This window comes from Myxine glutinosa, chromosome 6 (assembly GCF_964187855.1).
Source record: "Myxine glutinosa chromosome 6, kmMyxGlut1.1, whole genome shotgun sequence".
NCBI classification, from domain to species: Eukaryota; Metazoa; Chordata; class Myxini; order Myxiniformes; family Myxinidae; genus Myxine; species Myxine glutinosa.
The window spans coordinates 170,155,586-170,178,627 of record NC_136266.1 but is presented as its reverse complement, the minus strand read 5'-3'; the positions used below and the strand labels follow the sequence as shown (position 1 = coordinate 170,178,627).

At 42.8% G+C, this 23,042-nt stretch overlaps 1 protein-coding gene across 1 annotated transcript in view; it reads left to right on the top strand.

Moving 5' to 3' along the window:
- Positions 1-23,042, top strand: part of MYRIP (myosin VIIA and Rab interacting protein) — a 257,140-nt gene that overhangs the window by 147,002 nt on the left and 87,096 nt on the right. The window contains exons 5-7 of the mRNA XM_068100415.2: positions 23-100; positions 12,053-12,173; positions 20,560-20,798. Coding sequence (XP_067956516.2) covers positions 23-100; positions 12,053-12,173; positions 20,560-20,798 — 438 coding nt within the window. The remainder of the gene's footprint in view (positions 1-22; positions 101-12,052; positions 12,174-20,559; positions 20,799-23,042) is intronic.

Genomic DNA, 23,042 nt, shown 5'->3' with positions numbered 1-23,042 from the left:
TTACTTTTTCTCCTGCGTACAGAATAAAAAGGTGAAGAAGAAGCAGTGCTCAAGCAATCAAGAAGTTGAAGAGCATGAAACCTTCACTGCAGCTCCCCAGGTGTGTGTTTTGGTTTGTTTGATTTATCAAGTCCTTGGGTTTTATGCCCATAAAGCTGACACCACTTCTAAGGTAACATTTAGGTTCCTGAGGATCAATTGAAGCCTTATGTCATGACCGCATGTTACAATACAGGGGAGTCGGTATTATGGAGTGTTAGATGATTTATTGATTGGTATGTAAAATCGACATACGAGCGTATAAAGAAATTTGTTTTTGAAGTTTCTACTTACTTGTGTTGGGACCTTCGAAGATAAAATGGTGAGATCACAACAAAAGGAATCTATAGATGTTTGTATATCTGCATTCATTTGGCAAGGCCATGGTTTATTGCCAAGGCAATTGTTTTCAAAAGGTGCCTGTAGAGCTTGAATCTGGTCCTATTGTCTTATTTTTATGCTCTGTTTTCTGATGTAAATGATATTTAGCTTGAACAGAGGGAAATGCAATTCTTTTTTTGCAGATCGTTGTGTAGCTTTATGGGCCCAATGGCTTACTACTGTGTTGCATTTCCTTGTAAGGGAACTCATGATACTCATCTGTATATATATATATTGTTGCGGATATGAGGACTGTATTTTTTTATTGTGTGCTTTATTTATTATTATTGTTTATTCTGTGCCTCCTGCCTCCGGAGTTGTGTAAAGATAAAAAGGGCGTCTCGGTAGTTATTCCATAAACACCACATTGCAGGACCCGATAAAACCCTTGTTCCGTAGCTTATATCTTATTATATGTCTTAGGGTAAGGCTGTGTCTCCCATTAATTTAAATACTCCATTGCACCAAGTGAAATAAGAATAGGTCCCCTTTCATTTCATTTCAATGGCCAACTGCATTTTGGGCGGTTTTCTTCAACCACCATTGGCCACGAGGCAGGGTTGGGGAAGAAAGGCGTGTCTCCACCTCGTCATAGAGGGGAGGAGTGAGCCAGCCCCGAACAACCAACCGAGCAAGAGGGGTTTGGTTTGAGAGGGCGGAGGAAGAGCGTTTGGGGGAGGTTCGCAAAGGTTGAGGGGCGGGGCCTATATAACCCGCTGCGGGGCGTTCCCCAAGCAGATGAGACAAGGGGAGGAGACAAGCAGATGAGTCCAAGGCTGAGCTGAGCTGCGTGGTGAGGTATAAAGGAAAGAGCTGGGTCGTCAGAGGAGATGCGCTTTTACTAAGATGGAGAGGCGAGTACAAAGGAAAGAGCTGGGTCGTCAGAGCAAGAGCGCGTTGAGAGGTCCATGACAAGAGCTGAGTTGGTCATCAGGGGTGGTCAGTGGTTGCGTTGAGTGGTTGCGTTGGAGAAAGAGTGGTTGGACAAAGAAAGAGAGAGGAGAGAACCCGTCACGCCAGACCCCCCCACCAGCGCGTCAGCTCCGACCGTGATCCGACCCGTGATCCGACCCGTGATCCCGCGCACACGACAGGATCGGTGGCATCGGCGGCCGTCGAGGTCCAGCCCGACGTCCCGTGCGGGATCAAGCTCTAGCCAGCTCCGTGCCGTCCTCCCCCTCCAGCCACACACCTTCTTCCAGCCAATCCACTCTGCAATTCCCCGTGTGAGTCGGCTTTGTTTGTTCTGTCCTGGGTAGGTAATTAAGCTTGTATAAGGAATTCACTGTGTCACCTGCGTCTCATGTCCCCTGTAAATAATCGTGACTGCTCTTTTTGCTTATGTGTGTAAATAGTAAATAATAAACCCCGTTACTCTTCTGTACGTCTTCTTCCTCTTTGCATTCAGTCGCTTTAGAGTTTTCCCGATTGAGTAGCTGTGGCGTGATACGGCCAACGTTCAGGGTGAATCGGGTTTTAGTCGGGGAATAACTGTTCGGCCGCGGTTACACCACCGCTCGGTAAAAATAACATCTAATCCGCGGACCGTAACAATATATATATATATATATATATATATATATATATATATATATATATATATATATATATATATATATATATACAGTGGAACCTTGACTTACGAGTTTAATTCGTTCCGTGACCGAGCTCGTAACTCAAATTGCTCGTATCTCAAATCAAATTTCCCCATTGAAATGCATTGAAATGCTATTAATCCGTTCCAGCCCGCCAAAAACCACACCAATTTTTTTTTAAATATACAGTATATATAAAAATATCTCGCGCTTTATATTTCACCTGTATGCAGCATACAAGTTGGCAGGATGGCCTGGACTGGAGGTACGCACACTTGACTCTAAAGTCTAAACTGTCCAGCCTGGGTTTGAATCCCGACCCAGCTATAACCTGTCATGGGTGAATCACAGGCAGGGTGATTCATCAATGTGTGTACCGCTAAACTGGGCGCCCCGTTTGCGTCCCATTAGTTGTTGGATGTTAAGGATCTCACCGTGTTTTCCACAAAGAGAAGGCGAGCTATCGCCGGCACTCTGAACAAGTTGTGGCCTGGCATGGCATGAACATGAAAACATGAACATGAACATGAAATGTTCGACATGAACATGAAATTTTCCGAAATAACCAAAATGCGAAAACTAAAATGCATCGCTATACGACAGAGATACGTACTGTACTTGAACGGCAAGATAACCACGTGACCAGAACCCACCTGGCGGCGTGAACTCGAAATAACCAAAATGCGAAAACTAAAATGCATCGCTATACGACAGAGATACGTACTGTACTTGAACGGCAAGATAACCACGTGACCAGAACCCACCTGGCGGCGTAAACTCGAAATAACCAAAATGCGAAAACAAAAACGCAGCGCTATACGACAGAGATACGTACTGTACTTGAACGGCAAGATAACCACGTGACCAGAACCCACCTGACGGCGTGAACTCGAAATAACCAAAATGCGAAAACAAAAACGCAGCGCTATACGACAGAGATACGTACTGTACTTGAACGGCAAGATAACCACGTGACCAGAACCCACCTGGCGGCGTGAACTCGAAATAACCAAAATGCGAAAAAAAAAATGCAGCGCTATACGACAGAGATACGTACTTGAACGGCAAGATAACCACGTGACCGGGTGGCGAAAGCTCGTAACTCAGATCTCGGCTCGCATCTCAAAGCAATAAACTGCCGGAGCGACGGCTCGTATCTCGAAAAACTCGTAGGTTGGGGCACTCGTAAGTCAAGGTTCCACTGTATATATATATATATATATATATATATATACATACATACATACATACTATATATATATATATATATATATATATATATATATATATATATATAAATAAAGGAGGAGTGTCTGTGTGTCTGTCTGGATGTCCACTTATAACTCAAGAACTACACATCGGAGAAATGTTTTAGACACAGATTCGGAATCAGCATAAAATTCCGGTGGTTATAGGCTACTTTTTATTTTAATATCAATCGTTTAAAAAACCGCGCCAGCTGCAATTCCATGGTGTAGTTTGTGGCGGCGCTATTGCCCCTTTCCGAGCCCATGACGCATTGCGGTTCCGATTCGCGATAAGGTCTATGCGCTATCACCGACACTTTTCCACCTTTTCCATACCTTTTAATCAGATTTACCTTATCGTCCATCGTAACCACATTACGCTTGGAAACACTAGCATTATCCTTCTTCGGACCCATGGCTAACACAGACACAGTAAAGGAATACTGTACGTCGCCTCTGTTTTGAATGAGAATCAGCGGTTGCGCGTACGTACAGTATACTGTATGTACATATTTATATATTTTTAATGTGCTTTTTATTGTATTTTAAATTGTTTTTTTAGCTTCTTTTATTGTTAATTTATGTACTATTTTATTTATTTTAAATATATTTTTAAGGAAAACAAATGTTTTCACGTCCGTAGGAGTGACGTAATGTCGCACATAATGACGTTCGCTGCCCGGTCATGAAATAAATTATGATTCTCTTGCCAAAGTGACATGAAGATCAGGCAGTAAACCTCCCAACTGAGTTTCTCAACAGTCGTCAGCCTCAAGGACTCCCAACACACAGGTTGATTCTCAAGGTAGGAGCACCAATCATGCTTCCAAGGAATCTTGATCCACCAAAGCTGTGTAATGGAACACGATTGACAATCCAGCAAATGATACCGCATGTCCTAGAGGCAACCATCCTCTCAGGACAATACAGAGGAGAGAAAGTATTCATTCCAAGGATACCACTTATTCCACCTGACCTTCCATTCTCCTTAAAGAGGATTCAGTTCCCCATCAGGCTATGTTTTGCTATGTCCATCGACAGGGCGCAGGGGCAATCAATGAAGGTTGTAGGCCTGAACTTCACAGAACAAGTGTTTGCCCATGGCCAGCTGTACATGGGCTGCTCGAGGGTTGGAAAACCAAGCAATCTTTATGTCTTGGCACCAAGTAAGAAAACCAGAAATGTTGTATACCCAGAGGTTTTGAGAAATTGAAAATTGAAAAAACGTCATGTCGGAAATGTACTGTGATATTGCTCTAAAATATACATGTTCTTTTCATCTGATATTTGTATTATTCTTATTCAACCCGGGCGAAGCCGGGTACCTCAGCTAGTATATATATATATATATATATATATATATATATACAGTATATATATCTATATATATATATATATATATATATATATATATATATATATATATATATATATATATATATATATATATATATATAATAATATAGATATATATATAGATATATATAGATATATATAGATATATATAGATATATATATATATATATATATATATATATATATATATATATATATATATATATATATATATATGTGAGTGAGTTGTCTGTGTGGGTGTCATTGATTGGTATCTCCATAATTTGGGTTTTAGAAGGTGGAACAGAGTGTGCCTTTGTTGTGCCTTTGGATATACAGCTATTCTGACATGAGTTTTTTCATCCTGATAGGAGGTGAATTGTGCTTTCTGTTTCTACCTTGCAGAACCTGTACTTGTCTTATTGATTGTGTGTGAGTGTGTGTTAGTGTGTTTGTGTATGTCAGTGTGAATCCTTTTCTTGGATTTTTATACAATTCCACACCCCGGGTCATAATGGCAGCATTGGGGCCATGCACCCATGCAATTACATGGGGCCCCCAAGCAAGAAGGGCACCCATGCGACTGATCGTGGTACACAATCTTTCAAGATGGGAGTAGACATCAAATTGTGTAATTTAGTACAATGAGAGAGGCACCCATTGGGCCACTATTTTGTTTTGCGTGGGGCCTCCAAATGTCTAACGCTGCCACTTCCTGGCCCTATCTCCACCATATGGTGCATACATGCTGGGACTACCCAGCTTCAGGTCAAGGTCAAAAAAAATCCCCCAAAACCCCCTCTCCTTCCTCCACAAGATAATTATCTGTATGTATGTTTGTGTAAGCCTGAAAATTGTAGAAAAGAAAACGGCTGGCCCAATCCCTACCAGATGAAGTCATGGGCACAACCCCCAACCCCCCGCCCCCTCCACGCCCACACCCCTGCAAGTAAATTGTATGCATGTATGTATGTATTTCTGTTTTACAGTTGAAAAATCAAGAAACTGACCTCAAAGAAGGAAATGTGGCCATTTGACCTATCATTGCCGTGGTGCACTCTCAGGTTAATTTTTGCTACAGCTTTAAACATCAATCCTCTTGATGGTTTACTAAAGTCTAAATAACCCAATCTTGATTGGTTGACCGTGTGTGTGTGTGTGTGTGTGTGTGTGTGTGTGTGTGTGTGTGTGTGTGTGTGTGTGTGTGTGTGTGTGTGTGTGTGTGTGTGTGTGTGTGTGTGTGTGTGTGTGTGTGTGTGTGTATAAATAAATAAATATATATATATATATATATATTGTTGCGGTTCTGAAAGTGTACATATATGATTAATAAAGGTTAAAGGTTTGCCCCCATAGTTAGTCCACAGGCAACACGTAGGTCACCTTAGAACGTTAGTTATTTCTTAGTATATGTGAGATAAGGCCATTTCCAATAGTGACATCTGCGTTGTGTAAAACAAATAAGAATAGGCTCCTTCCATTGTGCCTCCACCCTCCAAATTCCACCTCGTTGGGCAGAATCCATCCCGCGCCCCATTTGACAACTCGCAGTTTGTTACGCTTGGGATGCTTGCAGTTTGTTGCGCTTTGGCTACCAGCAGCGTTTGCTGCTCTTGGTTTTCTGGTTTGCTGGAACTAGCCCAGTGACACGAGGTAAGCCCAAAAAGGGGGTGGAGCGGCAGCGAGGCTGAGATCGGGATCGGCAGCAGGGGGACGGTAGGGGCCACCAGCCAATCAGGGCTGAGGCGACATCGCCTGACAGTGTGGCTAGAGGTTCCAGAGGGTTCGCTGGGCGGCGCTATATAATCACGCACGCAAAGCCCTTCCACAGGACTGACGCAGCGGCACTCATTAAAAAGAACTGATGCAGTGGCACTCATTATACAGGACTGATGCGCTGGATCGAAAGGACTCGCGTGATAAGGACGGTGAAGGACTCTTGTTGGACTGCGTCAAAGGTCTGGTACCAGGAGACTGATGAGCATTGAGAGAACTGTGAGGACTCGTTGGGAGAGCGCCCTGTGTTAAAGGACTTGTCGTTGTGAAAGCATTGCTGGAGCGGCGCATTGCAGAGGACTTGTGAAAGCGGCGCATTGTATTGAACTATACTGGGAATGCGTATAAAGCGCCGGTATATCTATTACGTACGCGGCCACGCCAGTGTAATCGCCCAGCTTACCGATCCCCCCCCCCCCCCCCCCCGATAATTGTCCGATCCACGCCAACGACACGCGGAGAGCTTGTCTGCCGTCTACCATCGTCTTCGTGGTACGAGTCGGGGACTGGAGCGAGCTGTGGACGCGATCCTTTGGACCATCAACCCGACCATCTACAACCCCCGTGTGAGTCTGAGTCTGAGTGCGAACGGGCCCGTGTCCAGGGATAAGTTCAGCCTGTTATTAAGGCTGCCCTGTGTATTCTGTGCTTCTCCTTCTTCCTGTGTAAATAATTAATAAACCAATCTGTTCTTCCTTTCTTCTTAATTTGACCGTATCAGTCTTTTCTTCCATTGGGTAAGCGTGGCACGATTACAACCGCTCCAATCGGGTTAGTTCCTGTTAACGGCCCGAATCGTGGCTCGCTATCGCTCGGCGTGTCCACTAAAACCGTGGTTCGGGTGGAGTTATTTCCTTGCTTCCTGGGAGGCGCTGGTAATTAGGTAATAGGACTAATTCGACCTACCACCCTATTCAGCGCCGACCGGAAGGAACGTGATAGCCCCGGATCGCGGCGGCTAGATAAAAGACAAGGGGATTAATCCCCCCTTGGTAAGGGGAATGCCGACGTTCGAGATCCGCAACAATATATATATATATATATATATATATATATATATATATATATATATATATATATATATATATATATATATATATATATATATATATATATATATATATATGTGTGTGTGTGTGTATTTATAACTGTGCTCCAAGTGAGTGAAACAAGAACATTCCCAATGTCTCTTTCCCGGCTTCAAACCAAAGTTAATTCCGGTTTCAAGCCAAAGTCGATCCGCTCCAGCGATCGTCAGAACAATGTCCAATCGAGACCAGAATCCCGTTAGGTTGGCAGTTACAGTCCTGCTGCCAAAGCTGCGTAAAGGCACCCTCCAGGCGACTGGGAAATCAAGGCGCCCTCCAGGCGACTGGGAAATCTCACCCTCGGGTATGGATGTTTCACGGCTCAGTCGGCGAACCGCAAATTAGCCTTCAAAATCCACGTTGCACACACACACACCAGATACATCTGAATGCGGTGAAGACGGCTGAAGCGAAGCAAAGACCTTGCGCGATGCGCAAAGCGCGCGAGTCAAAATGGCTGACGGCCCGTACTCGAGACATAACGGTCTGACGATGATTCTCTTCGGAATCGACCGCAAAACCTGACACGCATGTTGATCTGTCACAGCGATAACAACTCTGTCGCAGGAATCCCTTTCCTGGGAAACCCAAAGTTCACTCGTGACTCTTGCTCGCCAACGTTCACTCCAGGCCGCAAAGCAACTATGCTTCTTCTCCGACTGACTCGCTCCGCCTTCTTTTTTCTCCTCTTCTTCTTTGTCGTCCGGTTCCGGTTTCATTTAAAACATTAACTTTTTTTACCTTTTGAAAATAATAATTTCTATTTCCCTCAAACGACAACAATAATAATACATGGAATTAAAAATGTTTACAGTGGATGAAAACCACAACAACAACTAAGTGACGAATCCGTAACAATATTAAGAGTGTTAAACCATAGTTTTCAGAGTTACTTCTCCTGAAAATAATCAGTACGGGGAAACCAATCCCAGAATACATGTAGTATGTAGTATACAAACGTTGTAGTAGATGCGTGACCCCTAAATATATGGCTTCTCAAATGAAAATTTGTCTGTTGTGTTTTCTCCTTCAGCGGCTTAATTGTGAAAGCGAGCGAAAAAAATGGACCACCTTCAGGTTTTTTCCCTTATGCAGTGACACACCCTTATGCTGACGGCAACAGCCCACGGGTCCTAAAATCTTGTTCTTCCGCTCTTTCACTCCCTCTCTCTGTTCTCTTCACCCTCCCTTTTGCTCAAGGTCATCTGCCATCTGCTTGGAAATCTGCCCAACATCACCGCTTTGCACAAAAAAGGTGCAAAAACAGATCCCAGCAACTACAGACCAATCAGCCTTCTCCCAATTATCAGCAAAGTCATGGAATCCATCATTGCTTCAGATATGAAATCTTTCCTCTTCTCCAATGGCTTGTTCTCTGATCATCAATTTGGTTTCAGACCTGGTCACTCTACTCTGGACATGCTGCTTCTGCTTTCTCAACAATGGATGGAGGTCCTCAATGCCAAACAGGAAATTAGAGCTGTCTCCCTTGACATATCACGTGCCTTCGATACGGTCTGACACCCCGCTCTGCTCACCAAACTCTCCTCTGTTGGTATCCATGGAAATCTCCACGCATGGCTGGCGGACTTCCTCTCTAGTCGTAGTCAACGTGTGGCCCTGAATGGGTTTCTCTCATCTCCTCTTCCTGTTCAGGCTGGAGTTCCCCAAGGCAGTGTTCTGGGCCCTGTGCTTTTTCTGGTCTTCATCAATGATCTCTCTGACTCTTGAAAATCCTCTCTATCTCTTTGCTGATGACTCTTCTCTCTGTCGCTCCATTCTTCATCCCTCAGATCGGCAGTCTGCAGCCTCCTCACTCTCTGCAGACCTGGACAAAATCACAGACTGGGCAAACAAGTGGAACATGTCTTTCAATCCCGACAAATCTCACACTCTTACGATGTCTCTCCGAAAAGACCGACTGGACAACCCTCCCATCCACTTTCTGAATAATCCTCTCCAAGAAGTTCTGTCACTCAAGCTTTTGGGTCTCACTATCTGCCATGATCTTTCCTGGGAAAACCACAATTCAAATCTGGCCTCCAAAGCCAGTCGCCGACTGGGCATCCTCCGTCGTGCGAAGTCCTTCCTTGGCACACCTGAGCTCCTCACCACATACAAGGCTTTCATCCGCAGCTCAATGGAATACTGCTCTCCCCTCTGGGCTGGTGCTCCTGCCTCACACCGAGCTCGTCTTCACGCTGTTGAAACCAAAGCATTCAGAATCATTGGAATCTCCCGCGATGAAGCTAACTCCAAGGGCTTCTCACTCACTCACTGCAGGCAGGTTGGTGGTCTTTCCGTCTTCTACCGACTCCTCTCTGGCCTTGCCCCCACAGCTCTCTCTGGGCTCTGTCCCACAAATATTCCTACAGGTCGCACAAGATCTGCAACCCTCTTATGGTTAAACTGCCAAAATCAAGACTCTCTGCTCACCTTCACTCCTTCATTCCTCTTTTCTCCCGCCTGTGGAACAAACTCCCTCACTCTCTTCAATCCCACTCCACCCTCCAGGTCTTTAAAACAGCTGTTCACCACCATCTCTTATCTTCCCCCATCCAAAACCTTGATCTTTTCTATCCCCGCTAATTTCACCACAATTCCACTTTTTTTAAATACCAACTTCTGTCCTGGAAGTCCTTGGTGTCCTTGTATTTTATACTTCTCCCACCCCCCCCCCTTCCCACGCCTCCTCCCCCCAAGCCCTCTCCCTCCCACGCATCTCCCTGCTCTTAAGTGTTGTGTGCTCACAAGTGTTTGTGTGCTTCCCCTTCTCTTGTCTTCCGCTCCCTCTTTTTATATATTTTGTTTGTCTGGTTGATTTGTTTGTGAAGTAAATGTCAGCTCTTTCACGAGCCTCGATTCAGTATACAAAAAAAACAAACCCTAATATATATATGCACACACACATACACACACACACACACACACACACACACACACACACACACACACATCAAAAAACCTTCCGAGAAGTGTTCATTTGCTTTATAACGTGTACCCCTCACTCCTCCCCCAGCCCTCCCCCTTCCACAGATCTACCAACGTCCCTGTTCTCTACTGTTGTTGTGCTTGTGTGCTTCTCTCTCCCTCCCCCTCTTGTCTCCCGCTCCCTTCATTGCATGTTTTGTGTGTCTGTGCATGTTTTTCATGTTCAATGTGTTAGCTCTTACACGAGCCTTGATTCTGTATACAAAAAAACAAAAAAAAATGTCATAAAAACAAAAAACGCATGCTCACACAAAGCTCACAGGTAAGCCAAATGATGATTCTGGATTCTGGTATATTATTGAATCTTACCCTCTGTTATCTCAATACCAAAGCACATTGTGGTGCCCTTATGATGGAGAGATTGGATAAGAACCACAGAGGTTGCTGTTTCAAATCCAGCTGAAACAGTATAAAGGATTCCAATTTTAATTTCTGGGAACTCCGTTAATCTCAGGAGAATTACTATTTCAATTTGGGATTTTTTATATTTTTTTATTTTTATTTTTTGTATACTGAATCGAGGCTCGTGAAAGGGCTAACATTTATTTCACAAACAAATCAACCAGAGAAACAAAATATACAAAAAGAGGGAGCGGAAGACAAGATGGGGAGAGAAGGGGAAGCACACAACCACAACATTTGCGAGCAGGGAGAAGTTTGGGAGGGAGAGGGCTTGGGGGCAGGAGGCGTGCGAGGGGGGGGGGGGGGAGGTATAAAACACAAGGGGACCGAAATTAGCGGGGGTAAGAAAAGATCAAGGTTTTGGATGGGGGAGGATAAGAGATGGTGGTGAACAGCTGTTTTAAAGACCTGGAGGGTGGAGTGGGATTGAAGAGAGTGAGGGAGTTTGTTCCAGAGGCGGGAGAAAAGAGGAATGAAGGAGTGAAGGTGAGCAGAAAGTCTTGATTTTGGCAGTTTGACCATAAGAGGGTTGCAGGCAGATCTTGTGCGACCTGTAGGAATATTTGCGGGACAGAGCCCAGAGAGAGCTGGGGGGGCAAGGCCAGAGAGGAGTCGGTAGAAAACGGAAAGACCACCAACCTGCCTGCGGTGAGTGAGTGAAAGGCCCTTGGAGTTAGCTTCATCGCGGGAGATTCCAATGATTCTGAACGCTTTGGTTTCAACAGCGTGAAGACGGGAAGATTGCCAATCAAAACCCAGCATGATGGCCTTCAAGTAGCGGCACACCCTACCCGTTTTGCTTCAGTTGTTCTATATGTGATACTGGAGCATGTTTTGTGGTTAACTCAAAAATTACAAACTATAACTGTTAAAATATTCCCATTTAGCCTTTCTTTCACCAGCCAAAAGGAATGAAAATATCATAATTTAAATGTCGACCATTATTTAACCTCCAATGTGCAACGCCTCTAATTATGGAAACATTTCCATGCCTGGTTTACTCATCATGGAATACACATTGGAAGAAATAGTTAAATTCCATCATGAATGTTTCTATGTCTTCCATCATTTTAAACACAAGCTTTAAAGCAAAAAATTAACAAATAAAGGTTTTGGTACCTGGCATTTGTTTAATAAATTATTCAAACATTAATTTCGATTCTGTACAATTTGAGGTGTTGTTCCATTCCCTTTACAGAATCTATTTTTGCATCATTCTGAAGATGCAGTTCAGGAAGAATTTGATCATCCACATGCTGGTCAAATGCCTCCAGCTGAGTACGACATGGAAAAAAGGCAGGATCTGAAAATGCTTCCAGGTAAAAATTACCATTTAGTGTGTGTGTGTGTGTGTGTGTGTGTGTGTGTGTGTGTGTGTGTGTGTGTGTGTGTGTGTGTGTGTGTGTGTGTGTGTGTGTGTGTGTGTGTGTGTTAGTTATTTGGGGAAAGTACATTCACGAATTAAATGTCCATGCTCCATAAAATGTTGAACTACCGAATGTCCATATCTGCACAAAAATATTCGACAGATGTCTGTGCTTGTATAATGTTTTGTTTTTGTTTTGTTTTTTCGCAAATGGACTCTCTGAGTTTGTGTAATTCCTGTGTTCCTGCAAGAACCTGTAACAGGTGTGTTGAAGCTAACACCTGGTGTACAATTTATTGTTTTGATTTTCTGGTACAGAAAGCATCAGGATTAAACAAATACAAGGATTCATAATTCTTTGATTTTTTTTTTTTCATTGTGATAACACAAACAAGTTTTGACAGTTGTAATTTGACAGTTTTGACAATTCCAATGCTGCTATCGCTCCCAGCTGTCTTCATTACGTGTAACAATCCGTTTGAGTGTGAAGGAGCTAAAATTACCCAATGGAGGAGGGTCTGGGTGGGGGTGGGGGGAGTAATGGACATCAGCATTGTTTCACATTGCTTAATCCCAAGCGTTGGGGTTATTAGTCTCGCTTAATTGTTGTGGAAAAGGGGTGGGTAAAAGGGATAAAGGTGGTGGGGGTGAGGAGTGGGTAAAAGACGAGATGGTGGGGTAGGAAGTTGGATGGGTGTATTGTGGAGGTCTAAATTAATTTGCGTGGGAGATGGGGTTTTGCAATTACTTCTGTATGTCTGTCTGTATGTCTGTCTGTGTCTGCGTCAGTCCGGCGGTAACGTTTTTTTTTTTACTATTTGAGCTTTTGTCATCAAATTTTGAATAAAGCTTTATTTTGAGAATATGGAGAAGATAAATTCATAATTTTGTTGAAAGGTCAAAGTTCAGCGTCACATAAAATTGTCAATTTTCATCACATTGATCTGAAATTTTAAAGATTTGCATATTGGGTCACTGAATTGGTTCACCAATCAAAAGGCAGAAGTTCTTCTTTTTTTTTTTTCTTTTTTTTTTAAAACAAAAGGTCAAAGTCGACCTGATCAAAGTCAAAGTGTGGATCCTGAGTTTTTAGGTTGCATAAAATCGTCAATTTCCATCCAATTGACTTGAAATTTGAGCTGTGTTGGGTCACTGTACAATTACCATTTTGTCCAATAATTGTTTACAGTTTAGTCCCTTGGTTCATTTGACTTGAGATTTGAGCTGTGTTGGGTCACTGTACAATTACCATTTTGTCCAATAATTGTTTACAGTTTAGTCCCTTGGTTCATTAGCTCCTGCAGTTACTCAATGTTTAATCCTCATAGACAATGCTATAACATATCTTCTTCCTCTTATCCCCTTTTCCCCTCCCCGCTATATCATTTCTTCATTTAATTACTTCAATGTTATTCCTGTTTTATCCGCCATACTGTATTGTTATATGGCCTGAATTGTGTTTTTTTACCACATATAGGGAATATGTACTGATGAAATGAATAACATAACTAATCCATTTCCTGGAAATGAGCAGTATTAACCAATGAAGATGGCCATTATAGCCCCCTGCCCTCCATCCCTTTTAACTACAATAGGTGTATTCAAGTCCCTTACACCAAGCAGAGGTTACATATTTTTACGGGTTCAGGGGAACACGGGGCTCATGAGGGGGTGACTAAGACCCGCTGGTTAACCTCCAACCCTGATGCTGACGAGCCACGGATAATTCCACAACCTGACAGGTTGCTGAGCGACCACGGACTCCGTCTGGGATGACTAAATCTGGCAGGGTCCCCGCACCAAAGCTCACGTTATCTTCCTGGTGATTTAGCCCCTTCCAGATGGGGAACCGTGCTCTTGACTTCCCTTCCTATCCACTTATTATGTACGGTCGAGCGAAACCACAGGTGGGATGTCGGCTACCTAGTGCAGCAAATCACTGGGGTACAACTTCCTCTCTATTTATTACACGCTACGTCTAACCATGTGGTGGAAACAGACAATCGAGAAGGTTGGAAATGGTTTATCAAGGAGGTAAAGGCACATATTTACAAGTATTTACAGAATGCAGTGTCACAAAGAACATAAACCTAACCCTTACACACATAAAGAACCCCTTAGACAATCTTAAATTACTTCTACAGACAAGACAGGCACCTCAGTCACTCTGGGGAAATTAGAGAGAAAGAGATGGAGAGAAAAGGTTTAAGGCATAGTCGACCTCTTTGTTCATCCAACGTGAACCCACGGACTCACATTAGATCGAAAGTGACGGGGCGGGACGAAAGGGAGGAACGGGAGGAAGGGGAAGGTGATGTGGTGCGACGTGCCGGGAAAGGTGCGGCATATGCAGTGTAAGCTCTAGACGAAAGGTGTGATATGCATGTCAGTCCCTCGCCCAGATGGGTCAAGAGCATTATCATTGGTAGCTCTCATTATTGCTCTGTTGTGCGTCTCAAGTAGACAAATTAGAAAGTAGGAACCGAAAGGAAAGATGGTGGAAGTCAGTATGTAGGCTGCTGCATCGGAAGGAACTCTTGCCCCTATTCGTTCTTGGAGCCTCGCTCCAGTGTAACTCATCCGCTTTATCTCTCAGATCAAGCAGACAGGCACTTCTGGTCTCTCTTTCTTTCCCTGGGTGCAAGTCAGCACCATTCTCTGGGATGTCCTGTGTTTTATGGAGCTTGGAGCGAGGCATGGCTGCAGGGACAGAGGTCGCTGTAATACACCTTGACCCTCGTCCGCCACCATGGATCTCACCTTTTTCCTTGTCCACTTGGTGTTTCCATTCACTCCCCTTGCAAAATAGCACAGAAATGGCTTGGAATGTGTGCTTTGTACTGTCATGTAATGTGTGGATGTAGTCATGTGTGTATGATTTGCGCTGTGTGAAGATGCAGGGGAGGAGAGGTTTTTCAGAAGGATGGGAAAAGGTATTAAAATGGATTGATGAGGGGAGGGATTGGAAGGGATTGATGAAGTGTTTTTTTGAAGGTGTGGGGAAAGAGATGTTTGAGAGGGAGAGGGATTCTACTGTATTAAGATGCAGGGAAGGAGAGGTTTGAGAGGGTGGGGGGAGAGACATTGGAAGAAAGGGATTTCAGGAAAGTGGAGAAACACAAAAGGGATATAACCTGCTAAACACACACAACACATTTTCCATGTCCCTGTTACAAAGGGAAAGGTAACCTAACTAAACCCAATTACTATTGAAATGTGTAACAATAACTAAGGATCCCTTATGTGTTGAGTGCGTCACCCCCGGGGTCTTTTCCATAACCGCAGAACTTTTTTTACATTTGGTTAAGGCAGCTGGAGGTTGGTAGAGCATTGGTTGTTGAAATGTTGTGTGTTTTAATGACAAGATAAAAAGTTAGAGAACTATGGCTTATTCAGTCATTACTCCCTCAAACCGATGGTCATTCATCTTTAGAACAACAGCATGAACCACAAACATTTTATGACTATTTTCATGGGTTGTCGAATGATAACATTCCTCTATACAGGCCTATCCATTGCACCAGTTTCGTGCAAACCCAAGCATTCCATATCTTTCTTCCACTCGGCTTTCTTCCTTCCACCACGCCTTTCATGCTTTCTATCCAGATTCGTCTTCTGACCTTAGTTGCACATGACCATACCACCCAAACCTTCTCTTCTTAAGTTGTTCTTCACTAGTATTGATTTGTCATCTCTTCCTGATTTCTGAGCATATAATTCTTTCTTTCAGGGACAATCCGTTCATCTTTCATATCCGTAATAATCACCAGTAAACGGGAATGAGCGCCAGGTTTAATTTATCGTCATATAACAGGAAGTGACATATGGAGATCCCATAATACTAGCTGTACAAGATCTAATAAACACACACCAATATAATTCTCATCTCTTTTCCTTCAAATATTTTTACATCTTTGATCCACATTTCGCTTTTTTTCAATGCTGGTCTGATACAGGCTTTATAAGCTCAACATTTTACAGTTAATGGAATGTTTCTGCGCTTCATGATATCACCTAGTTGTCTCCACTTATTCCAGGCATGACGTTATTCTTGTTTTAATGGTTAATTATTCTCCTCCTGCACCGGCGGAGTTTGGGAGGGGGGTAGGAGGGGCAGATGCCCCCACCTTAATTTTCTTCAGTAGTTTACAATTAAGATAAAAACATCCCATATTTAAACGTAAGTAACAATAATGAACGCAAACTGCATTTGTGATTTCACGCACACTGGAACTACACTAATAAACGGTAATTTTGGAAGTCAGACCTAGCGACCCATTATTAGTCCCCTACCGGTGTACACCGGAGGGGACTATAGGTTTGCACGCCGTCCCTCCGTCCGTCAGTCCGTCAGTCCGTCAGTCCGTCATGCAAAGAACAGCCTTCCGGACTTTTTTTCAAAACGCTTAATGGTAATGATTTCAAACTTGGTACATGGTTTCCTCATGATAAGTTACAGATCAAGTTCAAACTTCACGACGTTTCGATCATTTTTGACAAAGTTATGGCACTTTGAACTTGGGAATTCTGATAATTCTGATGATCCTTAACTCAGTGCCATTTTAAGAATTAAATTCCTTTAATAAAGATTTTCTCTGCAATAATTGGACCGATTGAGATCAAATTTTCACCATGGGAGCGACTCGGTCTGTAGAATATTTTAATCGTAATTATGACGTCACAGATCACGTGGTTCGGCCGCCATATTGTTTTTTCGTGAAAACACGGAAACCCCCTTTTCTCTAACGGTTGAACAGGTGGAGACCGAACTTTCAGGCAGAATCGCATACCCATGACGAACAAAAAAGTCAGTGAGCATGACGTCATGCGTTACATGGTTTCAGAGTTATGACGTTTTTAAGCATGTACCTTTAAAACCGAGCTCCTGCCTCATTTTTGATCCAATCGAGGGGAAACTTCACAGATCTGTTCAGCATGTCAGTCTGTTAAAATGTCCTTTTGGAATTTGCGATAGGTCACGTGGTTTGGCAGATATCGTTAATTAAACGAAAATATTTAAAAAATGGATATCTCTTGTTTATTCTAGAGTTCTCCTCAAGCCGCACCGCGCGCCCTCAGCCTCGTCTCGCGAACGTCAAAAGCACGACACAGCGCGCCCTTTCCGAAGGGGCGGAGCCAAGCTGAGCCCCATATATATACACATCGATCATTGATCGTGAACTGGAAAATATAATAAATGACTGATATTTAGCGACTCGAAAAGTTCTTTATCAACAGCTTATTTTCTCGTGCTTCTGCTGACCTGTTTGCAAGGTGTATAAATCGAAGTCCCGAGTGCGAATCACAAGTGAGCCAGTCCTGAGGTAATTAGCGATTGGGAACGATTCAGAACCTGTGGGTGAATAACCCTTGATAATTTCCCCAACAGTTTTCCGGATGACAGACTGCCGGTAGGGGACATGTATTGCAGCGCAATACTCAGAATGCTTGTTAATATTAAGCCCTTGCCACCCCAAATAGAGAAGTCAAACAACGCCTATGTCCTCCTGATACCTTTATCATGTCTCCAAGGTAAAAACTTTTGCCTGCTTCTCAATACAATTATGAGCCAGGAGAATTTTTTTTCTTATTTATCTTTCTCTTGTAATAATTGATCGTCACTTCTTTTACAGATGTATATCCCAGATTTTGTAAGCAAATTTCCTGCACCTCTTGTGACTCCATCTATAACACTGCCTACATTGAATTGAATGCCTTTCAATTCATGTTCCGCATATTGAACAATGCCATCGTCCACATTCTTGTACACCGCTCCTTTCCTAGTCAATCTCCAGGCGCTGCATAACGTCATTGCCGGGCACTGAGGGGGGCCTGGCAATGACGCACGCTGAAAGGAAGTACTCAGTTTTCACTCCGCTTGTTTGTTCGTTTGTTTGTTTTCTTGTTTTCTTGTTTGTCCGGGTGATATCTCAGCCATCCTTTGAGCTTGGAAGCTGAAATTTCGGCACAATAGTGCGCACTTGCTTTGGCAAAAACTGTATTTATTTTTTTTGGATTAATTAATTGATTGATTAGTAATTTAATTATTATTGATTAATTAAGTACCTATTGTACACCGCTCCTTTCCTATGCCATCTCCAGGTGCTGCATAATGTCATTGCCGGGCACCGAGGGGGGCTCGGCAATGACGCACGCTGAAAGGGAGTACTCAGTTTTCACACCGGTTGTTTGTTTGTTTTCTTGCTTTCTTGTTTGTTTGTTTGTTTGTCTGGGTGATATCTCAGCCATCCTTTGAGCTAGGAAGCTGAAATTTGGGCGCAATATTGAGGAAGTGCTTTGTCAAAAAAGATATTTTTTGTTTTTTGATTAATCAATTAATTGATGAGTTATTTAATTATTAACGATTAATTAAGTACTGATACATTTCCTTTCTCTTCTGGCCATTATCTCAGGCACCTTTTGAGTGAGGAAGCTGATATTTGTGCGTGCCAATGACCAAGAGATTTGGTTGTAAAGGCTATTTTTGATTTATTGATTAATCAATTAATCGATTAATTATTTAATTATTCGAATAATGACGAATTTTTATTTTTTTAAAGTTCGATTTGGATGAAATGGTGGTGGTTTATGTGTTCTATTAGCCAATTGATTAATTATTTATTTTGTATGATTATTATTTATCTATTTTAATTATTAATCATGTATTCGTCCCCTACCAGTGTACACCGGAGGGGACTATAGGTTTGCACTCCATCCCTCCGTCTGTCAGTCCGTCAGTCCGTCAGTCCGTCAGTCTGTCAGTCCGTCACCCAAAGAACAGTTTTCCGGACTTTTTTTCTAAACGCTTAATGCTAATGATTTCAAACTTGGTACTTGGTTTCCTCATGATAAGCTACAGATCAAGTTCGAACTTCACGACGTTTCGATCATTTTTGACAAAGTTATGGCACTTTGAACTTTGGGAATTCTGATAATTCTGATGATCCTTAACTCAGTGCCATTTTAAGTTTTAATTTCCTTTAAAAAAGATTTTCTCTGCAATAATAGGACCGATTGGGATCAAATTTTCACCGTAGGGGAGAATTGGTCTGTAGAATATTTTAATGGTAATTATGACGTCACAGGTCACGTGGTTCGGCCGCCATATTGTTTTTCGTGAAAACACGAAAACCCCTTTTTCTCTGCAACGGCTGAACCGATCGAGGCCAAACTTTGCAGGCAGAATCGCATACCCATGACGAACAAAAATGTCAGCGAGCATGACATCATGCGTCACATGGTTTCAGAGTTATGACGTTTTTAAGCATGAACCTTTAAAACCGAGCTTCTCCTTCATGTTTGATCCAATCGAGGGGAAACTTCACAGATCTGTTCAGCATGTCAGTCTACTAAAATGTCCTTTTGGAATTTGCGATAGGTCACGTGGTTTGGCAGATATCATTAATTAAACGAAAATATTTTAAAAATGGATATCTCTTGAATCGCTAGTACCTCAGACCGTGAGTTGGTAATTATATAATTCACACAGTGCAATACGTGCAGGCCGCTCCACGGAGTGACCTTGTGGGCTTATCAACGAGACGAGGCATGACACACATGTGTCTCAGCATACCTCAGATCAAGTTTGAAAACCAGCATCAACCGTGCATAAATTTGCATATTCGATCATTTTTGACAAAGTTATGGCACTTTGAACTTTGGAAGGGGACATGTATTGCAGCACAATACTCAGAATGCTTGTTCATTTTCTTTCTCATCTGGGCAATATCTCAGACACCTTTTGAGTTAGGAAGCTGATATTTGGACATGACAATGACTAAGTGATTTGGCTGTCAAGGCTATTTTTGATTTATTGATTCATCAATTAATCGATTAATTATTTAATTATTCGATTTATGACAAAAAAATATATATTTTAAGTTACAGATTCGGATGTAATGGTGGTGGTTGATGTGTTCTCTTAGACAATTGATTAATTATTCATTTTTTTTATGATTTTTTTTTTTTTTTTTTCATTATTAATCATTTATTTTGTTTTTTTTATAAGCTCAAATGTTGGGGTTAGTCTTTTATCCTGTCTTTTATTCAACCAGGAAACAAAGTTAGTAGATATTTTCTGATATGCTCAAGGTTCGTTCAGAATTTATTCAAACCCAATATTTAGTCTAACAATTTTGGTTGCCAGAACAAAATCCTTTACAATCGATATAATTGTGTAAAGCAAATTATGTGGGTATCATAGTTCATTCCAAACTCCAAGTATTTCACATTTTGGAATTGCCACATCCAACACCTTCATAATTCATATCATTTTTGCATATCTGAAACTGCTTGCTCTGCATTTTTCGGTTTGGAAGAGTGCTCAACATCCCCCACAGGTCCTTTGGCTACCTGGAAGTGTAGTTCAAGAAGATGTGGTGTTTCCAGGCAAAACAGAGATACAGTAGCAAGGTTGAGATCCTCTTTTGTCCAGGACGAGTGCGAGAGCGAGAGTCGAAGTGACTTGGAAAATAAGTCGCTCACATGGCCCATGGGGTACTGCAATGGCATGGATGAGGCCTGTAATACTGACTCCGGTTCTACTTCATCAAAATCTCATTGTACAACCAGTCAAGAAGTAAGATTCATAATCTCAAGCAATTAACATAAAATGTTTGTTATTGCATTTTTGCCATAATATTCCTCTTGAATTGAAATTGCTGTTTCCATGGCAACTATTGTTCATTTCGATTTCGCAAGTACTGTGCTATACACAACATCTTGTTTGCTTGTTCATTTTACGTTTCCAAACCCCTGGGCCAATTTCCCAGAAATTTGCTGTTCCACATTATTTTCATACACAGAAGATGAACGTCGCAATCAAAAAAAACTTTGAATTCTTAATCAAATTTATATAACATGAAATAATGGAGTTTTTGGTGAGTGCGCCTCGTACTTTACGTGACGTATGGCCACCCCTGATCTCACATTGACTCAGGCGGTAACATCACTACCTATGCCGAGAGAAAGCAGTAAAGCATGGATTGCTCATGAGCTTTCGAAAGTTGATACTCCCCCGTAATCTAACCTGGTGTTGACTTAGCGGTTAGGGTGCAGGCTTGGGATCTTAGGATCCTGAGTTTGAATCCCGATCGATCGCTGAATTAATGCCAGGGGAGTTGACTCAGCCTGTCATCCTTCCGAGGTCGGCAAATTGAGTACCAGCTTGCTGGGATGAATGATCCTGGTGTGTACCCCGTTGTAGAATAGGTACACCGTATCCCAGCGCATCGAAGAGTTGGGTTGGCGTCAGGAATGGCATCCGGCCATTAAAAAAAGCATTGCCTCAAAAAGGGAACCATGATGGTCATAGGGCCTGCAAGGCTAACCCCGACTCCACAACAAACAACAACAACATGCATTTCAAGGCCATTTTCCCTGCTAGAGCAGGGGTTAGCCTTGCGGTCCCCATGACAATCTTCTCCATTTTGCCCTATTTTCTGCATCTCTCCTTGTTAACCCCATTGCCTGCATTTCTTCTTCCACAATCTTTAGCCAAGTCTTTCTCGGTCTTCCCTGTCCTCGACTTCCTTCTACATTCATTTCCATCACTCTTCTCAACCAGTCACTTTCATCCTTCCTCAACACATGACCAAACCATCTCAACCTGTTCCTCTTCACAGCATCAATCACAGGCTCTATTCCCATCATCTTTCGCAATTCATCATTTGTCTTCCTCGTCAGGAAGGGCATCCGGCCATAAACACATTGCCTCAAACAGGGAACCATGATTGTCATGGGGCCCGCAAGGCTAACCCCCGCTCTAGCGGGGAAAATGGCCTTAAAACGATCATTCATGCATTCATTCATTCATTCTCTCAATGATACTCCGCACATCCACCGAACCATTCGCATTTCCACCCTTTCCAACCTTCGTTGCTGCTCTACGTTCATTACCCATGTCTCGCTCCCATAAATCATAACACTTCTCACACATGCAGCATACACCTTTCCCTTCAGCTTCAATGACACTCCCCTCCTCATCAGCACGCCACTCAGTTCCCGAAACTTCTTCCATGCACATCTCACTCTCGCAACCGTTGCCGAGTCTGATCCACCTTCTCCATTCAGCATGTCTCCGAGGTAGCAAAATCTTTTCACACCTTCCAGCTTCACGCCGTCTCCAAGATCCAACTCAACATTTCCTCCATCTGCAGCTCCCTCTGTGCACACCTTACATTTGAATGTAGCTGCCACACTGGTTAATGACCCTCTCAGACCACTACATTTTTGATGAACCCACTCAGCGCACATTGTACATTGAATGTAGTTCACTCTGAAACCCTTCCTGCACACAGCACACGGCCACTTCCCAGTTCTTTCCACCTCACCACATGCTTTACCACTTGCCATCACCTTCGTCTTTCAGATATTCACCTTCAGACCTTTTATCTCCATACATTCCTTGCACTTGTTCATCTTATCCTTCAGTCCATCCATACTTTCCGCAATCAACACCAGATCATCTGCATACAACAACTCCCACGGTAAACCCTCTTTTACGTTCTGAGCCAGCACCTCCATCACAGCTACAAATAGCAGTGGACTTAGTACCAACCCCTGATGCACTCCCACCTTCACCTCAAACTCACCACTGTTCCCGTCCTTCGTCCTTACAGCTGTGCGCGCTCTTTTGTACATTGCCATCACTACTCTGATCAACCATTCCTCCACTCGTAACTTCCTCAATGCCCATGTCAATACTTCGCGTGGAACCCTATCGAATGCTTTCTCCAGATCAACAAACCCAAGAAACAACTTTTTCCTCTTCTCCATGTACTTCTCCTGCAACTGCCTCACAATAAAAAACGCGTTTGTCGTT